Below are 20,347 nucleotides of genomic sequence, written 5' to 3'. Positions count from 1 at the left end.
AAATTATCATGGCCACACATGGAAGACCAGGGTATACCAGTGTAGTCTAAGACCTGCATGTGGTGTGAATGTTCGTGAGGTTGTAACAGATTTCTGTCAACCATGTGGGATCACATTGTAGCAGCATGTTAGCAGGTGTAGCGTGGGCATCCAAGTGTTGGTCTGCAGCAAAATGATATCTCTCCTCTGCCCGTAGGACATCGAAGCCACCATGAACACAGCACTCAATGAGCTCCGGGAACTGGAACGGCAGAGCAGTGCCAAGCATGCGCCAGATGTGGTGCTAGACACCTTGGAGCAGCTCAAGGGTGGCCCCCCTCCTGCCTCAGAGCCTTCCAGCCCTCTCCACTCGCGCCTGCTGAAGGAGGCAGAGTCACCCAAGCACCCCCTGCAGCGCAGCGCTAGCTCAGCCAGTGATGTGCCCAGCACCTTCTGCCCTGGCAAGCCTGCACCTAAAGGCCCTGCCCCAGGGCCCGCTCCTGTCCGTGAGCCCCGCCCCCCCGCTACCAGGCCCAAGCCCGTTGTCTTCCCCAAGAGTGGTTCCGGGAGCAGCCCTGCCATGGGGTCTCCCACCACCTCCATTCCACCCACACCCCCGCCTCCGCCTCCCCCCGCCGACAAGTCCTGTCCTGTGTGAGCAGCAGTGCTCCCCTCCCCCCAACCCTGCCTTCCTTCCTTCCCGTACAGCATTCCACTTGGCCTTTGAGCTTTCAGGGTCTACCCCTAACTTTGCTGGAGGAATTTCAGTGGACATCTCAGCTTGGCTCTGTCCCCAAACTTCCCATAGCATTATGAAGACGTTTCATGACAGGCATTGGAAGCGTGGAAGATTCATTTGAGAGAACTGCTCTTCCTATCGATGTGAAGTGCTTGTGTATGCGTGTGACTTTTACACATATGCACACCCAAGCAAGTTAAAGTAATAAATCACACTGTGTAACCTGCTAACTTTTTAAAATTTTTTAAATAAACCAAACAAAAATGCTTCCTATGATTTTCCTCAACCTTGGTGCTGTGTATTTCTGAAGACACAGCTTTATGTTGCCCTTTGACTGATGGCTGCTGTTGCTAGGCAACGGGCCAGCCTCACATTGTGTGCAGGAGACGTGGGACGGTGCTGCTGAAGCAGGGCAGGACTGGACAGGCCAGCTTCAAGGGAGTGCCTGAGATTCGACCACCGGCCTTGATGGAGCATGATGCCAACCAGCAGACTCTCATTACCGAGGACAGGGGGTTTCAGTGCCAGAACAGAAAGATACTTTGTCGTTTCACTTTGTATGTGGAACTCAGTCTCCCGTTCCACAGGTTTCCCCTTGTTTCAGTACAGACTAGTGTGAAAGACTTCTTTCTCTCCCCATGTCTCCTTCCATGTTAATGTGCATGACAGAGTAAGGAGCTGAGGCGTTGCCGCGTGATACCACAATCCTCTCAGCGACAGTGTAACTGTGTCCTGTAGTTTTGCGTTTGCTGGTGGTGATAATGTCACTGGTTTCGCTTCCCTTCCTTTCCTGAGCATTGTGGTAATCGTCTCTCTGCAGTTGTACCAGCATTGTGGTAGCAGTAGACCTGCAGCTTATCTGGACCTCTGCTGTGCTGACTGACAGTGATGTATGTCAGCTGTTTAGCTTCCCTTTCCGGAGCAGTGTAATCTTCTTATAAAGCTACACCAGCATCATAGTAGCAACAGGACACCCGCATGCTGTGGCGCACAGAGTAATGCGTTAGGCTGTTCCTGATCGCCAGGTGACACACTACACCAAGCTGAAGCATGCTGTACGGCACCAGAGCAGCGGTGTGTCACCACTGCATTTCCAGCTCATTCAGGTTTCTCGCATGGCACAAGTAGAGCAGCTAGGCTGCTTAACAAGCAGTTATAATAAAGAGCCATCTATAGCACCTCAACAGTTCGCTTTTGTATGATCTCATGTTTAAGGTAACAACTGGTAAACAGAAGAAATTCGTTTTTATTCCGTGTATATACATATATAAACGGTCACAAAAACTGGAATCTGCAGATCAGACTTTCCTTATTCCATTCAACATTGCTTTTGTTTTGGTAGATGTGCTCAGTACCTTCATCCAGACCTCATCTGAAGGTCTCCTTTAATTTTAGTTTCCACTCAGTTTTGCTCATTTAATGGAACTGTACCTTTTGTGAATGTGTGAATTTTACTTCTCTATAACATGTTTGAGGCAAAGATATCAAACTTTGGAAAAGGGAAACTCCACTCCTGATTAATGGCCCAGGACAAACTATGTCCACGCAAGCTGGTGTATAAGTGAGTCTCATTAGGTTGCTCCCCGGACATGTCAAACTGATGACCTGTTATCCAGAGTTAAGTTGGCCAACATTAGCATACTGCAGTATGACTGTTTTTTACTTCAGAGTGGCAATAACTCATGACTGTTAACTGCTGACTTTTTTGGGTTTACACAATTCAAAATGTCTTTAGAACATCTTGAAACTGTAATTTCTTGCAATGTTAAAGAATGAGAAAATGCTATGAGATCTTGTCTTTGGTCATTATCTCCAGCTTTGTAATAATCATCTGTGTATGCTCTTTTTTGCGATTGGTCCTTCTCTGAGAAGCATTGTCCATCCTCAGTCCAACACTGCTGGACTCTTTCAAAGCATTGATCAGTTTCTTTCTCCTTTCCATTTTATACTTAAGAAAATAATTTGTGTTGCTGTAACTGTATGCATTTGGCAAACTTCCTTCCTGGAATGCGTCGGACAAAAGGGAGAGTACGAACTTTGTCTTGTGAAAGTCTGCCACTGTTGTAAGTCTATCCAGGTAGCCAGTCCAGCAGCATTGCCCTTTCTGCAGCTAAAGGGAAAGAAACACTTACTGTCAGATTTTGCTCCCTGTCTTGGCCAAGGCAACCCATGAACTTTACTCATTGCCTCTGATTAAGCATGCAGTGATGTAAAGTTGAGCGGTTGTTGGTGTTGGCACTAGACATTTCTCAGGGGTGATGTACTACTCCCCTGGGTTGCAGAGTCTCTGTAAAAGCTTGTAATGTTTTTGGCTGCAGGTGGCTTCCGGACCTTGATTTTGCGGCTGCAGTAGATGCAAAATCCATGCAGCCTCAGATACGGGTGAGGTGTTGGACAGGGGCTTGTGCCACTGTGCACCACACACTTTGAGCACTTCTTGAGTGAAAAATGCAGAGATACTGTGAGGACTAATGCATCAATATCTTGTGAAATGTCATTGATAAAATGCCCCCCGTAATACACAATTCTAGCACTCCACTAACATTGTATTCAAGAAAATCTCATCTTTACTGATTTTCCTATTTGGGTGGATGTAGTAATTTATGTATGGTGTATAGTGGGAAGTATTCACAGCTGTGGTGTATCTCCTACTTCAAGTAACTTGAGTTGTTGGAGGGAGGCAATAACCATGTGTTTTACTATAGGGACTTAAGGGTAAAGCCTTGTAGGTGTCATTAAAAGTGTGTTTCTAAGCCTATCTTTGCCCCTCTCCCTTCAGGAATCAAGTCAGATTTAATAATGCACTTGAAAATGCCATTGTGTGCTTGTGGACAAGATGAGTGCAGATCTTTTTAATCATAACTATTAAATATGTATTTCTTGTCTTAAAGCAAAACAGAACCTAAAAATGTCTGTCTTGTTAAGATATATTTATAGTGGTCCATCAAAATGTCTCGGTATTATCTGAAAAAACCTGTGTTCCAATGTACTTTGTATATACAATGTTGTACATGACAGAGGTACTTTCTTTTTGGTACAATATTGTACAGTAATACCAATAGTAGTTTACTCTCAAATAGACCTTATATAATTATGTGTAGTTCTTGTAGTAAACTTTTTTTTTTTAATTAAATAAACATTGCTTGCTATAGAGCTTCTTGGCTTGGTGATTGTTTTGGACCGTCTCACTTTCACTTCTGTCATTTTAGCTATTTTGGCAGTCTTGGGTGGTCCAGCTATTGATTTTGATCCATTCAGGCCAGATTATGCAGTGTTGCTTGAAGGTGTGAACTGTATTGGGGTGATCATTCTTGTGTGAAATATTAAAATGAACTTAATTTAAATCTTAAATTTATTAAATGATTCATACACCTGATTCTATTGATCTGCTTAATTTAACTAATGCAATTAGAGGTTGACTTCTGTGCATGCACTACAGTTCTACATGCATGATTTCCTGTAAGCCAACATATGGAATTACACACCTGTTATGTCAAATGAAGCTGACTTCTGATTAAATAGCTTTTGTGGTAAAACTATGGGACACAAGGGCTCCTCATACTTTCAAGCAGCACTATATATCTAGCAGTCAGTGCCACAAATATATATTACGTGTGACAATTGCAGGTCTTTCGTGCGTTTAAAAAAAAAAAAAAAAAAAAAGTTTTTGGAAGAATTTAAAACAAGAAGTTTCTCTGTGGAAGAAGGTGCAAATGTACAGAATATAATGTTAGAGATGACTTTAGCAAAAGGAGAGGTACCCTGTAGAGTGTATTAGGAGACCTGCCTTAATTCTTAGCATTCATGAAGTCTGGAGTTACTTGTGTTCACATGGGAAGAATTTTGAAAAGCCAGCAGGCTGGGTGTTAAATGTTAAATACATGTGTGTTTATTTGGTAAGCAGATGCTATTTCTCCAAAGTGATGCACAGGTCAGGATGCATAAAAGCATACAGAACATATAACAGGGAGGTTTTGAGAACAGGAAGCTTGGAGGACTGCTACACTTCATTCATTTAGCTGATGCTTTTCTCCAAAGTGACTTACAATGTTAAGCTACTTACAATTATTTTCCATTTATTCAGCCTGGTAATTTGGAGCACTTTAGGGTAAGTACCTTGCTCAAGGGTACTACATCCGCAGATGGGGTTTGACCCTGCGACCTTTGGGTCCAAAGGCAGTAGCTACTTAAACATCACTTGAAGAGTAGCCAAACAGAAGGGCAGCTGTGTTGTCACATTCAGGCTTCTTATATTAAACTGCATTGAATCACTTTCCCCAGAGTGCAATGCAACTCGCACCTCTTCTGAACTTTACATGAGTAGTGCATAGTACTAGGGATTAATGTGAGCTCTGTGATTGTTATAAAGTGTCACATCAGGATTTAATAACCTGATGTGACACTTAACTATTACCTAATCTAATAACTTCATTACTGAGTTCCTCATAAAGTCTCTAGTGCATTACATTGCTTTAGACCTCTGCAGCATAGTCACCTTGACCACCGTCTACAGTGCAATATTTCCAAGACACAGATCTTTTATCTCCCTGTAGGTCAATCTACATGTTAGCAACTCTTATCAATCTGGACAGTTTACTCATTTCACGCTCAAGCCAGACCATAATAGCTGACTTAAGTTTCTACTTCCAGTACACTGCAGCCATAACCCAATGCTTTAGATACCTCCTGTACAACATCTGCATGAGCCACCCATATCTCACAACACACTCTACACAGCTCCTGGTGCAGGCCACAGTGATATCTTTCCTGGGCTATGCCAACTCTCCTCCCTCCTGTCTGTTCCTCCAGCCTCTGCAATCAAGCCTCTCCAGTTCATCCAGAAATGCTGGAGCTTCAGTTGCTTTGGCTGTCAAAGCATTTCTATGTTTCCGATCCTCATCTGACCATTGACTTCCTGTGGTTGCTTATATCATGTTTGAAACTCTTGATTATAGCCTACAAGACAGGAGGATCATTCCTGTACCAATAGGGCCTGATTATTCCCTACACCCAGCAAAAGCACAATGCTCTTCCACCTATGGTCATTTGGAGATCCCAGTCACAATGGTCCAGAAAAGACTAAGTTCTTAAAGTGATGTAAAGAGGTCCCTGTCTCCCTCAGAACTGCAGAATCCCACTGAGCAAGAACAGTCTTGAAACATATCTCATTGAAACACATTTCTTTCCTAATTTCAAAATAGCTAAATACATTTGCAGTGCACTATGTGTCATGATTATTTATATACTGTCTTTGCTGTTTAAATCTCACTTCTCAACGTCAGGTTGACTTTCCACAGACGTTCCACACTGTCCCAGGTACCTGAGTAATGTTCCCTGGCAAAATGGAGGTATAAAACAGAAGAGCTGTGCTTTGATATTTGTGTGATAAGGATCCTCTTTCATACACCCTAAACTGTCCCTGGCTTGGCAGAAAAAGGTCTGCTAAATACCTACGTGTAAATGTAAAGCCTTGCTTTCTGGTCTTCTGGCCACTGCCATGAAACCTTTCCAGCTGAAGTATCATGCTGTTGCACACATTGTATTTGACCTGCCAAAGCATTATCATGTATCATCCCTCTTCATCTCTCTGAATTGGCTTCCTTTAGCTGCCCAGATCAAAATTCAAGTCTCTGGTTAGGGCTGCAAAACTATCAGTGAATCTGCTCCCCAATTTCTGCAAGATCCGATAACTTTACATCCTAACAGTAATGCTACACTCCTCTACCTCTGCCCACTTGGTGGTCCAAAAACAAAAGCAAAAAAGTTTTCAGTTCTAGATCTGATGTACTTGAATGACTTCCACCAATCACTCAGAACTGCTATATCTCTCTACATTTAAGAAGGTTCTAAAAACCCATCTCTTTTGGACTCATTTCTACCCTCATCTCCTAAGTGCTTGATAAACATGTATGTATTTAATGATTAAAATTCAAAAACTCCTATGTTGTAACTACTCGTATTGTAGCACTGCACTCAGATGGGGCGAAGGAGGATGCATGGACAGCGTTTGTAACAAACTTTTACTGGAACACCAGCACACAGCGAGAGGTACAGGCGCAAATCCAGGGAAATAATGCTCTCAGACCAAGGACCTGCACCTCAAGTCAGCCTTCCCAGCCTGCTTAGTGCCTCTCAGGCTTTCTTCCTTTTCACTGGCCAACACACTCACCCCCCCTTATATTTCCCATGAGTTCCCACAGCGGTTGAACACAATTCCATTTTACCCACAGTTCAACTATTTACAAGAAACTCATTTCCCATTTAAACTCCTGGTAACGCAGATTATTACGTTGCCCCCGTCAAAAATAACAGCAGCGTCCTCGTTGTCTACCTGCCCCTGAAACATTCTGCTGTCTGGTGCTTTCACATGTGCCTCCAGTCAGGAGTGCAGAATCCAGACACTCTGGTTGCTTAGGTGAGAAGAGTTGAAGTAGCCTGCCATGGTGGAGCGCTTGAGGGCCGAGGTGGCCATCCTTGCCCCCTGTCTGCCCAACCTTGGTCCCAGCACAGCAATTTCCCACGCATGTAGCCAAGCCTGGTGGAACTGACCTGGTTTTTGCGGACCAACTTGTGCTCTGCGCAGCTGGGCGGCTTTTGCAGGAACGTCAGGTTGACTTTCCACAGACGTTCCACACTGTCCCAGCTCCATCGCTGGTGGCGAACACCAACCCTTCTTGCATGCCCAGTTACTTGGTCACCTTTCAACGACGGACCCGGGCAGCCCAATCTGCTTGCTGCTCACCGCCACGCCGCCACGCCGCCTTGCTGAGTCCACCGCAATGCACATGAGACCGGCTGCTTCTGGTTGCGCAACACTCCTGCTTTTGTGGCGTTGTCACTTGCTCTGACGCATCGCCCTTTTCTAAAAAAGCTCAATGAGGCTTTAGGCAAACTGGGTGCTTTCTTTGCAAACATGGCAACACGTTTAAATGGGGTGATCTCACATTCAAGGGCTTACTCACCTCGGCTACAAAGCCCTGCCTGCATATAGAAGAGGTACACTGTCAAGCGCCATTTATCACATCATTCGGCCTCTTTGGGAAAGCGCCACTCTCCGCAGGTGCAGGGGGACTTTCCCAAACACCTGCACTTGGCAGCGGTTCAGTGCCTCCTTTTGTTGCTTCTATCCTGGGAGCAGGGAGACCCCATTCAACCTGCTCATACGCCTTCAGTGACACCTTGCAGCTCTTCTCCACTGTCTTCACCAGAGTGTGCACTTTCCTGGGGTCCCCCAATAGATTCTCCGCCTAGAGACCAACGGTGTCCCGCTTCCTAAGCAATATGGCGCCTGCCGAGTGGAAGCTTGCTGCAGCAGCTCGTTAGATTCTTTTTTTTTTTTTTAACTTGTTGCTTTTCATGATCGATAACTTTATTACTTTATTACTTTTATTACTTTTTAATAACCGTGTCGCTGTTTTCTTCACTTTTTGTAATGGGGGGCCATGCTGAGCGGAGTGGCGTTGTGTCTACGTACACACGCGATCAGCTGCTAGCACTCTCCTATACAGGATACCTGCCCGGATCTAGGCCTGTTATCCCGGAGGAGCCCAGGAGGAGACGCCGTGGGTGTAGAGCCAGAGCAAAGAGGAGAGCAAAGAGGAGGAGATTTAAACCATCTGTCCCGTCGATCATCACCGGGAACGTGAGGTCTTTGGGAAATAAGATGGACGAGTTGTGGGCACTGATTCGGACCCAGAGGGAGTACCGGGACAGCAGCATTTTGTGCTTTACGGAGACATGGCTGCAACCGGACTTCCCGGAACACAGTGCCTCCATACCCGGCTTCAGGACAGTTCGGGCAGACAGAGACGTCAGGCTGAGCGGTAAGAAGAATTGCGGTGGGATTGTAGTGTTTGTGAATGAACGGTGGTGCAATCCCGGACATATTACTGTGAAGGAACGTTTCTGCTCGCCGGACACCGAACTCCTAGCTTTGAGTATGCGTCCATATTATTTACCACGGGAGTTCTCCTCCATCATACTGGTCGGGGTTTACATTCCACCATCAGCTGATGAGGCATCAGCATGGGATGCGGTACACACCACCGTTGCTAGGCTACAGTCTCAGCACCCCGATGCTTTTGTGGCCGTTACTGGAGATTTTAATCATGTTAGACTGGGCTCAATTCTTCCAACTTTTCATCAGTTTATTGATTGCACTACGCGGAAAAACAAAACACTGGATCTTTTGTATGCAAATGTCGAGGACGCACATACCACCACTGCCCTGCCCCCACTTGGTAGATCAGACCACAGTCTTATCCTGTTAACACCTCAGTATGTCCCTGCAGTTCAAAGGCAGTCTATTTCCACAAGGAATGTGAGGAGGTGGACTCAGGAGGCCTGTGAGGCCCTGCAGGACTGCTTTGAAACAACAGATTGGGATGTGCTCTGCAGACCACATGGGGACGACATCAATAACATCACTGACTGCATCACGGACTATATTAATTTCTGTGAGGACACTATCATTCCAACCCGGACAGTACGCTGTTTTCCTAATAACAAGCCTTGGATTACCAGTGACCTGAAAGGTTTGCTGAACCAAAAGAAGAGAGCCTTCAGGTCTGGTGACAAGGACGAGATGAGAAGGATACAGCGCCAACTGAAGGTGGCACTGAGGAAGTGTAAAGACTCTTATAGACAGAAGCTGGAGAATAAACTCCAGCTGAACAACATGAGGGATGTGTGGAGAGGCATGAAGCAGATCACAGGCTATAACATCAAAGATCGTCAGCAGGACAGCAGCCTGGACAGAGCCAATGAGCTGAATCTGTTCTTTAACAGGTTCAGCACTGGACCCCCTGCTGGCCCTCCCCGCACTGGACCAGTCTTCACACCCTCTTTGTCACCCACTTATGCCTTGCGTCGTACCCACCCCCCACTGTGTACATCTGACCACAATCCCCCAACTCCAACCCCCATGACTGTGACCATCGGCCAGGTGAGAAGACAGCTGGAGAGACTCCACCAAGGCAAGGCTGCAGGCCCGGATCACATCAACCCCCGGGTCCTGAGGTCCTGTGCGGCCCAGCTGTCTGGCCCAGCTGTCTGGCATCATGCAACACATCTTCAACCTGAGTCTGTTGCAGGAAAGGATTCCGGTGCTATGGATCTTGTTTAGTACCGGTACCAAAGATAGCCATCCCATCTGGCCCCAGTGACTTCAGACCAGTTGCCCTAACAACATATGTTATGAAGGTACTGGAGAGACTGGTGATGAAGCAGCTGAGACCACAGGTGAAACCTAGTCTGGACCCTCTTCAGTTTGCCTATCAGCCTCATGTGGGTGTGGATGATGCCGCCGCCTATCTGCTGCAGAGAGCTCATTCTCACTTGGATGGTTGTGGTAGCACTGTGAGGATCATGTTTTTTGACTTCTCCAGTGCCTTTAATACCATCAAACCTCTTTTGTTGAGTGAGAAGTTGCTGGGGATGGGTGTCGGTGCATCTATGGTCTCCTGGATCTCTGACTATCTGTCAGACAGGCCTCAGTTTGTACGGCTGGGGAGCTTCCTGTCTGATGTATTGGTTAGTAACACAGGAACGCCACAGGGAACTGTCCTGTCACCATTCCTGTTCACTCTGTACACCTCTGATTTTCAGTATGATACTGAATCATGCCACTTGCAGAAGTTCTCTGATGACTCTGCAGTGGTGGGATGTATTAGAGATGGACAGGAGTTGGAGTATAGGCACCTGGTGGATAACTTTGTGGAGTGGTGCAGCAGGAATCATCTGCTCCTAAATGTCAGGAAGACCAAGGAGATGGTCGATGGACTTTAGGAAAACAAGAACTGCAGTCAGACCCATAAAGATCCTGGGGGAGGAGGTTGAGACTATTCAGAAATACAAGTACTTAGGTGTCCACTTGAACAGCAGTCTGGACTGGAGAGACCACACTGATGCTGTGAACAAGAAGGGAATGAGCAGACTATATTTTCTGAGAAAGCTCAGATCTTTCAATGTGTGCAGCAAGATGCTGGAGATCTTCTACCAGTCTGTCGTTGCGAGTGCTATCTACTTTGCTGTGGTCTGCTAGGGGAGCAGCATCAATGCCAGAGATGCAGGCAGGATGAACAAACTCATCCGTAAGGCTGGTAGCATCATTGGACAGAACATGGAGACGTTTGAGTCAGTGAGGAATAGGAGGTCACTGAACAAACTGCTCTCCATCAAGGACATTCCATCCCACCCACTTCACAGCATACTGCAGAGACAGCGACGCTCATTCTCTAATAGACTCATTCAGCTCCGCTGTTGTAAAGAACGGTTCAGGAAATCATTCCTACCGTTCACAATAACACTGTACAACAGCTCACCTCTGTGTGACAGATGAACTATTCAGCACTATTGTTAGTTCATTTTGTTACTACTCATAATGATATTATCATTCTGCACAACTTGCACTATATACTGTCGCACTACTTGCACTACATACTGTTTTGATTTATTTATTTAATATACTTATTTATTATTCCTCCAACTGTATATATAATTGTACATATTTTTATCTTGTATTTTTTCCACTTGTTTTATATGTTTTTATATTGCAAGTATTTTCAGACTTGTGTTCTGCTGCTGTAACATAATAATTTCCCTTGTGGGATCTATCTATCTATCTTCTCCATCTTCAGTGTTCCACAGCTCCTGAATCCAGCTTCTCATCATCCTACCCCATCCCACTTTTGATATACCGTGCTGCACTCTGGGTTCGGATGGGGTGAAGAAGGATTCATAGACAGTACAAACACAAAGAAATAATGCTTTTGGTCCAAGGACCCCTTTTCCTCAAGGTTCTGTTTTTTTCCCCTTTCTTTTTACAGATCAAAATGGATTACCAGCCCACCAAAGGTGTCTGGTTCCACACACTTTCCAACTCGACAGATAAAAATTTCTCCATTCATCATTTCCAATGATTAAAATCTTTACTCAGTAAATAAGTCCTAAAAACTGTCATGCCAATAATAAAATCTAAAATAAAACAAAAAATCAGTAAGACCAACTAATATAAAGACTGCTTGACAGAACCTTTAAAACACTAAAGAAAACATACCCTGAGGCTTAAAACCATAAATAATTAAAAGGAACTTATTCGGTAACTCCACCACTAAAGAGGGGCAGTCCCCTGGCCTCTTCCCAGGGTGTTACCATATACCTTACCTACCATTCGTGGGTTTTTTGCTTTTCACAACACGTCTCCCCTATTCACATTGGAATGAAACAGGTGAATGATACAAATACATACACACAATTAAAAAATTGAACACCCACACAGCACATTAACCTACACTACACTAAACATAAAATAAAGTGAATAAATAAATAACAATGACAGCACGTAGTCATTTACAAGTGACTACTTGAAAGTGCAATAAATGCTATAAATTATAAAAATGTGCAATTAGATAAAGTGTTAAAAAGTTTAAAAATCCTACATCTAACATAAAACACATAACACACCACAAAACACAACACTTAAATTCACCAAAAATAGGGGTTGCGGTATTTTGTAAGTGCAAAAAGACATGTGTTACTTACCCAAGGATTGATGATCTGCTGCAAACCTGTGAGGTTACAGCCAAAAGAGGCCTTCCACCTCTCTTTGGCTTCTAAGTAACCCCATTGCATGACGTCTTTCTCCATACTAAATGTTAGGTCGGCCTGAATTTTATGATACACACCCTGGATGCCCAAGTCTACCCTGTATGGACCAGCTGAGTTCTTACATTCCAAAGCATTTGCTTGGCTACGCTGATCACCAGCCACGTCCAGGCAGCTGCTGCCTTCTGAGCTCCACCATCTGGACAGGGCAGTATCGGTGAAAGACTCACCCTGCTGATTCCGCAGAAGGGTAAACCCTCCCTTTCATTTCAAATCCTTCACCTTGTTAAAAAAGTAGGAGGCATACTTCTCATTCTCCTCTACCTCCTTAACTCTGGCACCAAACAGAAAAGCTTTGTCCTTATGCTCATACAGCCACCTCAAAATAGCCTTTATCTCCATGGCCCTATCATAATCAAAGGTCCTTCCATTACTGTGGCAAGAATAAATCCTCTGGAGTTCCTCCTCGAGCAAGCTGATATCCTGACATTGCAAAGCGGCACGTCGGATACAATAGTTGAAGGTGAGGGTCATGGGCTTCACCTTGACCCCCTCCCACCAGTCAGCCACTGAGGGGTAAAAATCCATGGAATCCTGACACAATTTAAAATTCTCATAAAAAAGGTCTCTATACTTCTTTTCTTGGAGGACTTCAATATTCATTTTCCAGTAGCCACGGCCATGGAGTCGGGCTCAACCATTATATGGTCCGTGGTCAGTCAAGAGAAGCTTTATAAAAGTAATGGAGAGCAATGCTAAAATGTAATCTAAATGACTACAGGTGCCGCGGCCATTGCGCCAGGTAATGCCCGGATCGGTGGGGTTGCATTTTCTAAAACGGTCAGTAAGGTTAAAACTGCTAGGAAAACTTTTAAAATGTTTAATACCAGCATCGTCCTTGCCCTCAAAAAGATGTTTAAGTCTCCTCCTATTATTATTATTATTATCTATTGATCAAACAATGAGTACCAGCTCATCAAACAGAGCAATACAGGACTTGACCTCCACCGGAGCGTAGATACACAGAACGTGTATGTGCTGACTTCTCCACATGACGTTCACCCCCAAACCTGGCCAGCATGAACAATAAAAGCCCTTACCTTCTCAAAGACGTGATCCCCAAAAAGTATTCCCACGCCTATAGTGTGGACGCCACCTACACTCTACTAGGACTCACCCTTCCTCCGTTCTTGAGAGAAGAGAGTCACGTCCTGCTGGTCCAGGAGATGGACTTCCTCTAAAAAACACAGGTTGAAGGCATAGGACTCAAACTGGTTAAACAAAGCAGTTCTCTTAACTTTATTTTTAACCCCCCGATGTTAAGAGTTAAAACTTTAAAATCAGCTGTTGGGGAATGTTATTAAAAAAAAACAGTGAAACAACACTATAATAAGATTAAAAATCGGCCATTATTTAGTCCATTAAAAACTCCTCCCCAGAGGACACTGCCCCAGCTATCCCACTAGAGTCCCCCTCTGGCAGATATGCTTTCGAGTTTGGCGTTGCCCATCCTCCCTCATTTACATTTATTTACTTAGGGATGCTCTTCTCCAAAGCAACTTCCAGTGGATACTATGTAGCATTACCAGCCCACACACCTTATTCACCAAGGTGACTTCCACTGCTAGATACACTACTTACAATGGGTTACTCTTCCATGCATCAGTGAAACACACTATTTCTGTGTCACTCACACACTATGGGGAACCTGACCAGCATGTCTTTGGACTGTGGGAAGAAACCCACACAGACACGGGGAGAACATGCAAACTCCACACAGACTGGGCGGTGATTGAACCCACATCCTCTCACACCACCAGGGGCTGTGAGACAGCAACGCTACTCACTGTGACACCATGCCGCCCATACAACGATGGGTGACTCAGAGACATTGATGGGGAACTCTGCAGCACTCACATGGTATCCATCTCCTCTGGGGAGGAGGGTTGCCTTTCGGCCTTCTTCCAAATGGGACCCAGCCAGCAGAAGGCCCTCCTCAGATGCTATAGCCTCCCTTCCGGACTTCTTCTTCTTCTTTGGTGTGGAATCTTCATTTTTCTCTTCATATCTGTCAGAATTGGGGCAGGTCTTGCTCCCAGGAGCTCTTCAGCCTCACCAAGGGCCTCTCCAGCCCCCATCGCCATTTCCAGTACTGCGGTTTGCCATCTGGAGCGAAAAAGAGCACTTCCATAGCCCTTTTAAGGGCTTTTTACAGCACTTTCAACCCAGCCTTGGGTTGCACTGGGGTATGAAGGCAGCGTAGACGTCGGCGGGGAGATCGACGATGACATCGGCAACCAGAATGAAGACGACGATGACGACAACGACTGCAGTGAGAAAGTAGATGATGATGACAGCAGCGACGACGGCCTTGGCGGAGAAGACGGCAGTGAGGACACCGAGGACGAAGATGACTGCTGGGGGGCAGGTGAGGTCGTCTCCTCCAGGGAAGCAGCATCATACTGGTCTCCCTGAGGAGTCACCCACCTGGAAGAGCTCCCTACAGGAAGAAGGACTGTCAGGGACGGTGGAGCCTCTCGTCAAGGGAGCTGCAACGCTGACGCTGGCTGGAGGAGGAATGGCGGTGGAGGTGGTGGCAGCAGCGGACTCAAACATTGCAGCGGAGTCGACGATGGAGGAGACGACAACTGCAGGGGTGGAAGCAATGACAGCTTCGCCTGCAGAAGAGGTGGCCAGGCCTGAGAAGAAGAGCTCTGCTGCCCGGGGAGGATCTTTGGAGGCGGAGCAGCAGTCCACCAGTGGTATGGCTCCGAAGATGAAGCACACCACTCGCTTCAAGTGGCAAAGCACGGAGGCAGTGGAAGACTTCCCTCATCGTGCTGAATTTATCAGGAAAGTCATCTTCAGAATGTTGGGCCTGGCTGCCACACAAGTTGTCTGCATTCAAAGGAATGGACCCCAGCGGTTTGTCGACGTCACCATTCTTGCTGATGAAACCTACCAGAAAGTGGTATAAATCTGTAAGAAGGAGAAGGGTGGGGGGTTGAAGCAATACACAATTGAGCACCTTTGGTGGACAGACAGAAAGATAATCACTGTCCATGTCTTCAACCCCTTTGTCCCCGCCAAGGCCATCCATGCTGTTCTCCGGCACCATGTTGACCTCCTATCGGGCCACAGGGATATCCAGGATGAGTTTGGGATCTGGAACGGGCACAGGCAGTTTCAGGCACGCCTGCGTCCTGACCCTGTGGCCCCCGACGGGCTCCATCATCCCCCAGCATATTTTAATATGTAGAACAATAAGGCTGATCTCTTTTACCCCCAGCAGCTTCCCTTCTGCAGGTTCTGCCAGGGTCAGGGGCATACAGCAGAAGCTTCTAAAAATATGATATGTAATAACTGCTTGAACATTTTGCCATGGACTGCAAGGTCCCCCACCACTCTAATATTTACAGCAGTGAAAACCATCTGGCCTGTCTCTGCCTGTAGTACAGGCCCTCTTATGCAGATGCCCTGTCTGGAACCGGGGAATCTGTGGAGGACGGTTTTCAGGCATTTACACTGACGGAAAAGAAAATCAACGTGGTGAAGTCCCTGCTGAAGACAAAAAAGCTCCTGGGAGCAAGCCCTGCCCCTACCCTGGCGGAGATCCTGAAGTGGAAAAAAGGAGACTCAACACCGAAGAAAAAGAAGAAGAAAAAGTCCGGAAGGGAGGCTGCGGCAACAGAGGGGGGGCCTCTTGCTGGGCGGGTCCCCTTTGGAAGAAGGCCGAAAGCATCCCTCCTGCCCAGAGGAGACAGATACCATGTGGGCCTTACGGAGTTCCCCGTCAACGTCTCCGAGTCGGCAGTGATCGTATGGGGGGAGGAAGGGTCAGTTGCTAACTGCCTGAGCCTGTTCCATATCTCAAACTTGTCCTGGATATCCCTGTGGCCCAGTAGGAGGTTGACGTGGTGCTGAAGAAAAGCACGGATGGCCTTGGCGGGGACAAAGGAGTTGAAGATGTGGACGGTGATTATTTTTCTATCAGTCCAGCAAAGGTGCTCCATTCTATATTGCTTCACCACCCCCGTCCTTTTCTTTCGTACAGAAGTCTACCACTCTCTGGTAGGTTTTGTCCGACAGAAAAGTGACATCAAACCGACCGCTGGGGTCCATTCCTTTGAAAACGGACAACTTGTCTGGCGGCCAGGCCCAGCTCACTGAAGATGACTTCCCTGATAAAACTAGCATGATCAGGGAAGTCTTCTGCTGTCTCTGTGCTTCGTCACCTGAAATGAGTGGTGTGCTTCATTTTTGGACTAAAGCCACTGGTGGACTGCTGCTCATCTTCCAAAGATCCTCCCGGGGCAGCAGAGCTCCTCTTCTTGGGCCTGGCTGTCTTTTCTGCAGGTAAGGCTGTCATTGCTTCCACCTCGCAATCATCATCTCTGCCGGAATCTTTAGGTTGGCCGCTGCCGCCACCTCCACCACCGGTCCTCCTCCAGCTGGTGTCTGGTGTCCCTCAACGAGAGGCTCCGATGTCCCCAACAATCCTTCTTCTTGCGGGGAGCTCTTCTGGCTGGGTGACCCCTCAGCGAAAGCAGCGTCATGCTGCTTCCTTGGATGAGACAGCTTCACCTGCCCCCCAGGCGGTTGTCTTCCTCCTTGCCGCCGTCTTCTCCACCAAAGCTGTCTTCGCCGTCGAGGCTGGCGTCGCTGCCATTTTCTTCCTCAAGATCATTGTCATCTTCATTATTGCTGCTCCCAGCGTTGTCGTCCTCGGCAACGTCTGGGATACCTTCATCCCCCAAGTGCAAAAAAAAAGCCCTTAAAGGGGCTGTGAAAATACTTTTTGGCACCCTCTAGTGGAAAACCACGATGCTGCACTTGATCTTAGCCAAAAGGCTGATTGGAGTACCTGTTTTTTTTTTCTTCATGGATCAGAAAGGATTACCAGCCCACCAAAAGTGTCTGATTCCACACACTGTCCCACTCCACAGGTAAAAGTTTCTCTATTCATCATTTCCAATGATTAAAATCTTTATTCAATAAATAAATCCTAAAAACTACCATGCCAATAATAAAATCTAAAATAAAACAATAAAAATCAGTAAGACCAACTAATACAAAGACCACATGACAGAACCTTTAAAACACTAAGAGAATACCCTATTGGAAGCCCTGTACCTCAAGCCAGCCTGCTTAGCATCCCCAGGCTTCTTTTTTCACTGCCTAACACACACATCCCCTTAAATTCCCTGTGAGTTCCCACTATGGTTGAACACAATTCCATTTTACCCACAATTCAACTATTTACAATAAACCTATTTCCCAGTCAAACTCCCGGTATTGTAGGTCATTACAGTATACTGGTTCATATTGTGGTATGTGACAAATGGACAGTACTCAGGAATCATGTGTCTGCATCTAAATCTCTCCTTTCATGTAATGAACCTTTCTGCATTGTCCTAGGAGGTGTAAATTGCTTTGGAGAAAAGCATCTTTCTACAGGGGTAAGCTTCAGTCTACTTGGGAAACGTATCAACTACCACAGCTACACACGCATATCTATTTACAGCCGGCATCTCAATAAAGTCCATCTGCAGATGTGTAAAGGGCCCTGTGGACGCAGGGCTGTACCGCAAGGGTTGGTCTTCTCACCATTCCCCACACTGGGGGAGCTTACTGGTAACTTAAACAGTTCTTCAGTCACTTTAATTAGCCATTTTAGTTCACCCCCAGGCCTCCTATTCTTTTAAAACGCCTTTGGGTGTGCCGGACACACCATGCACCACACGGACAAGGCCAGGAAGAAGAGTCTAGCGGAGGCATCTCTCTTTTGATTGGTTAGCAGCAGCCTGAAAGGCAGTGACGTTATGCACAGAGGGGCCATCAGCAGGCAGGGTCATGAAAGGACATGAGGGCATCCAAAGGCTGAAACTTGGCCAGCAAGCATCTGCCTTAGCATTTCGTGCAGTATATTTCAGAACTGCAATTTGTCTTTCAGAATCACTTCCCACAAGTGCTGGATAAACGTGGACGTGTTTGTCTGATTAATAGCTTTTGAACACAATCTGGTTCAAAAGGAGAAAATAAAGCAGAAAATAAACGTACATAACTAAATGGCAACAAATTGTTATTTCTCGCAGTATCTCCTGACCTCTAGTGGGCTTTTTTGACTGGTCGTTCCTTGGTCCATTTTAGTTGCAGCTTCGCTCACTCAAACCTGACCATCACTGTTTGTGCCACCATGGCAGATGCCAGTTTAACCCACGGAAGCGAACAGTTTAAGACCCGCATCCTCCAGCCCAGTGTGTGGTTGATGCTGCTCTCGTAATTCAGCTGACACGCGTGTACAAACCCTGGACGGAATAGTGCTCACTTGCGACCAGCAGAGGCCGCCAGAGTCATTCTACTTTAACTACATTTATATATTTATTTCATTTGTGTGGTGCAGTCCACAGCAGATTACACAATGACAGATGAATTAAGACATATTTGAACATCTTAGTGCAAATAGTACTTCAGTGTCTGGCAAACGTTAATTTTCATTTTTGAGCTTGCTGTTTCTGCATATGAGAGGGGGCGCGGTGGCGCAGTGGGTTGGACCAGGTCCTGCTCTCCGGTGGGTCTGGGGTTCGAGTCCCGCTTGGGGTGCCTTGCGGCGGACTGGCGTCCCCCCCTGGGTGTGTCCCCTCCCCTTCCGGCCTTACGCCCTGTGTTGCCTACCCCGTGACCCCATATGGGACAAGCGGTTCAGAAAATGTGTGTGTGTGTGTGTGTGTATATATTTACTGTAGCAGACGCTTTTCTCCAAAGCGACTTCCAATGAACTCTATATAGTGTTATCAGCCCACACACCTTATTAAGCAAGGTGACTTACACTGCTAGATACTGTAACAGCGCTGAGGGGAGTAAATGTGTAAATAGTTGGCATTAGTGTTTATGTGTGTGTACATAGTTGTGTGTGGTTTCTGATTGGTTGTCGTCCTATTTATGTTCAGTGTTCAAGAGTGGGATTCTGGGGAGTCCCGGGGGGAACCCCTTAACCATAGGGTGCAGCAAGGGGGCTGGGAGTGACCCAGGGGGATTCTGAAGTGTTCCGTGTCTTGTAGTGTCCTTGTTAAGACTGCTGCTAGAGATATGATAAAGAGCATGGTTCTTTTGGATCCATACATCAGTGAAACAGACTCTCTCTATCACTCACACACTATAGGGGGACCTGAAGGGCATGTCTTTGGACTGTGGGGAAAAAACCAGTAGAAACAGACACAGGAAGAACATACGAACTCCACACACACTGAGCGGAGATTAAACCCACATTCTCTCACACCACCTAAATGCTGTGAGATAGCAGTGCTACTAACCATGACTCACACACACACACACTTTCTTAACCGCTTGTCCCATACGGGGTCGCGGGGAACCGGAGCCTAACCCAGCAACTGAGGGCGTAAGGCTGGAGTGGGAGGGGACACACCCTGGCCAGGACGCCAGTTTGTCGCAAGGCACCCCAAGCGGGACTCGAACCCCAGACCCACCGGAGAGCAGGACCCGATCCAACCCACTTGCACCACCGCGCCCCCTACACAGGTTAAATAATTTATTTTAATTAAAAAAACGTTATTTTTTAATGTATTTATGGAGGCTTCCGTAAAAAGGTTCTTAGGGAATTTCTTATGACAGTAATTTTTAACTAATCACAAATTTAGTCATACCTGTGAAGATGGCTCAGCAGTGCCAACTTATCTCGTTTAATTGAAGCAATGCCGGGTGGCACACAGTCAAGGAGACACTCTACGGGAACTTCCTTAAACTTGTAAAAAACAAATAAATTAATATTTTTTTAAAAAAACATGTGGGAAATGCTTTTTCATCATGACAATCTCCGCTAATTGTTCTCTTTCCCTTTGGCCAACGTGACTTGCACTGTTAAATAACTACTGTGTATGTCAATTCTAAGAATAGGAAGCCGGAGTCTGCAGTTGACCCGTTGACGTGTACGTGCCACACGTTTCTGTGGGTATTCACGAAGTACCTATTCAATTGCGTTACATTGTTGTACCACATTTTACTCAC

General features: G+C 46.2%; 1 protein-coding gene across 2 annotated transcripts in view; it reads left to right on the top strand.

The window, feature by feature from the left end:
* srgap2 (SLIT-ROBO Rho GTPase activating protein 2) overlaps window positions 1–2,194 on the top strand; it is an 88,998-nt gene extending 86,804 nt beyond the window's left edge. For both annotated transcript variants that reach the window (XM_018758582.1, XM_018758583.1), the window contains exon 23: window positions 197–2,194. In XM_018758582.1, coding sequence (XP_018614098.1) covers window positions 197–637 — 441 coding nt within the window. In that variant the 3' untranslated portion in view covers window positions 638–2,194. The remainder of the gene's footprint in view (window positions 1–196) is intronic.
* Window positions 2,195–20,347: the final 18,153 nt, after the last annotated feature.

Source organism: Scleropages formosus, chromosome 2 (assembly GCF_900964775.1).
Source record: "Scleropages formosus chromosome 2, fSclFor1.1, whole genome shotgun sequence".
In the NCBI taxonomy this organism is placed as follows: domain Eukaryota; kingdom Metazoa; phylum Chordata; class Actinopteri; order Osteoglossiformes; family Osteoglossidae; genus Scleropages; species Scleropages formosus.
The sequence above is the reverse complement of the archived record's forward strand: the minus strand, read 5'-3'. Positions and strand labels throughout refer to the sequence as shown.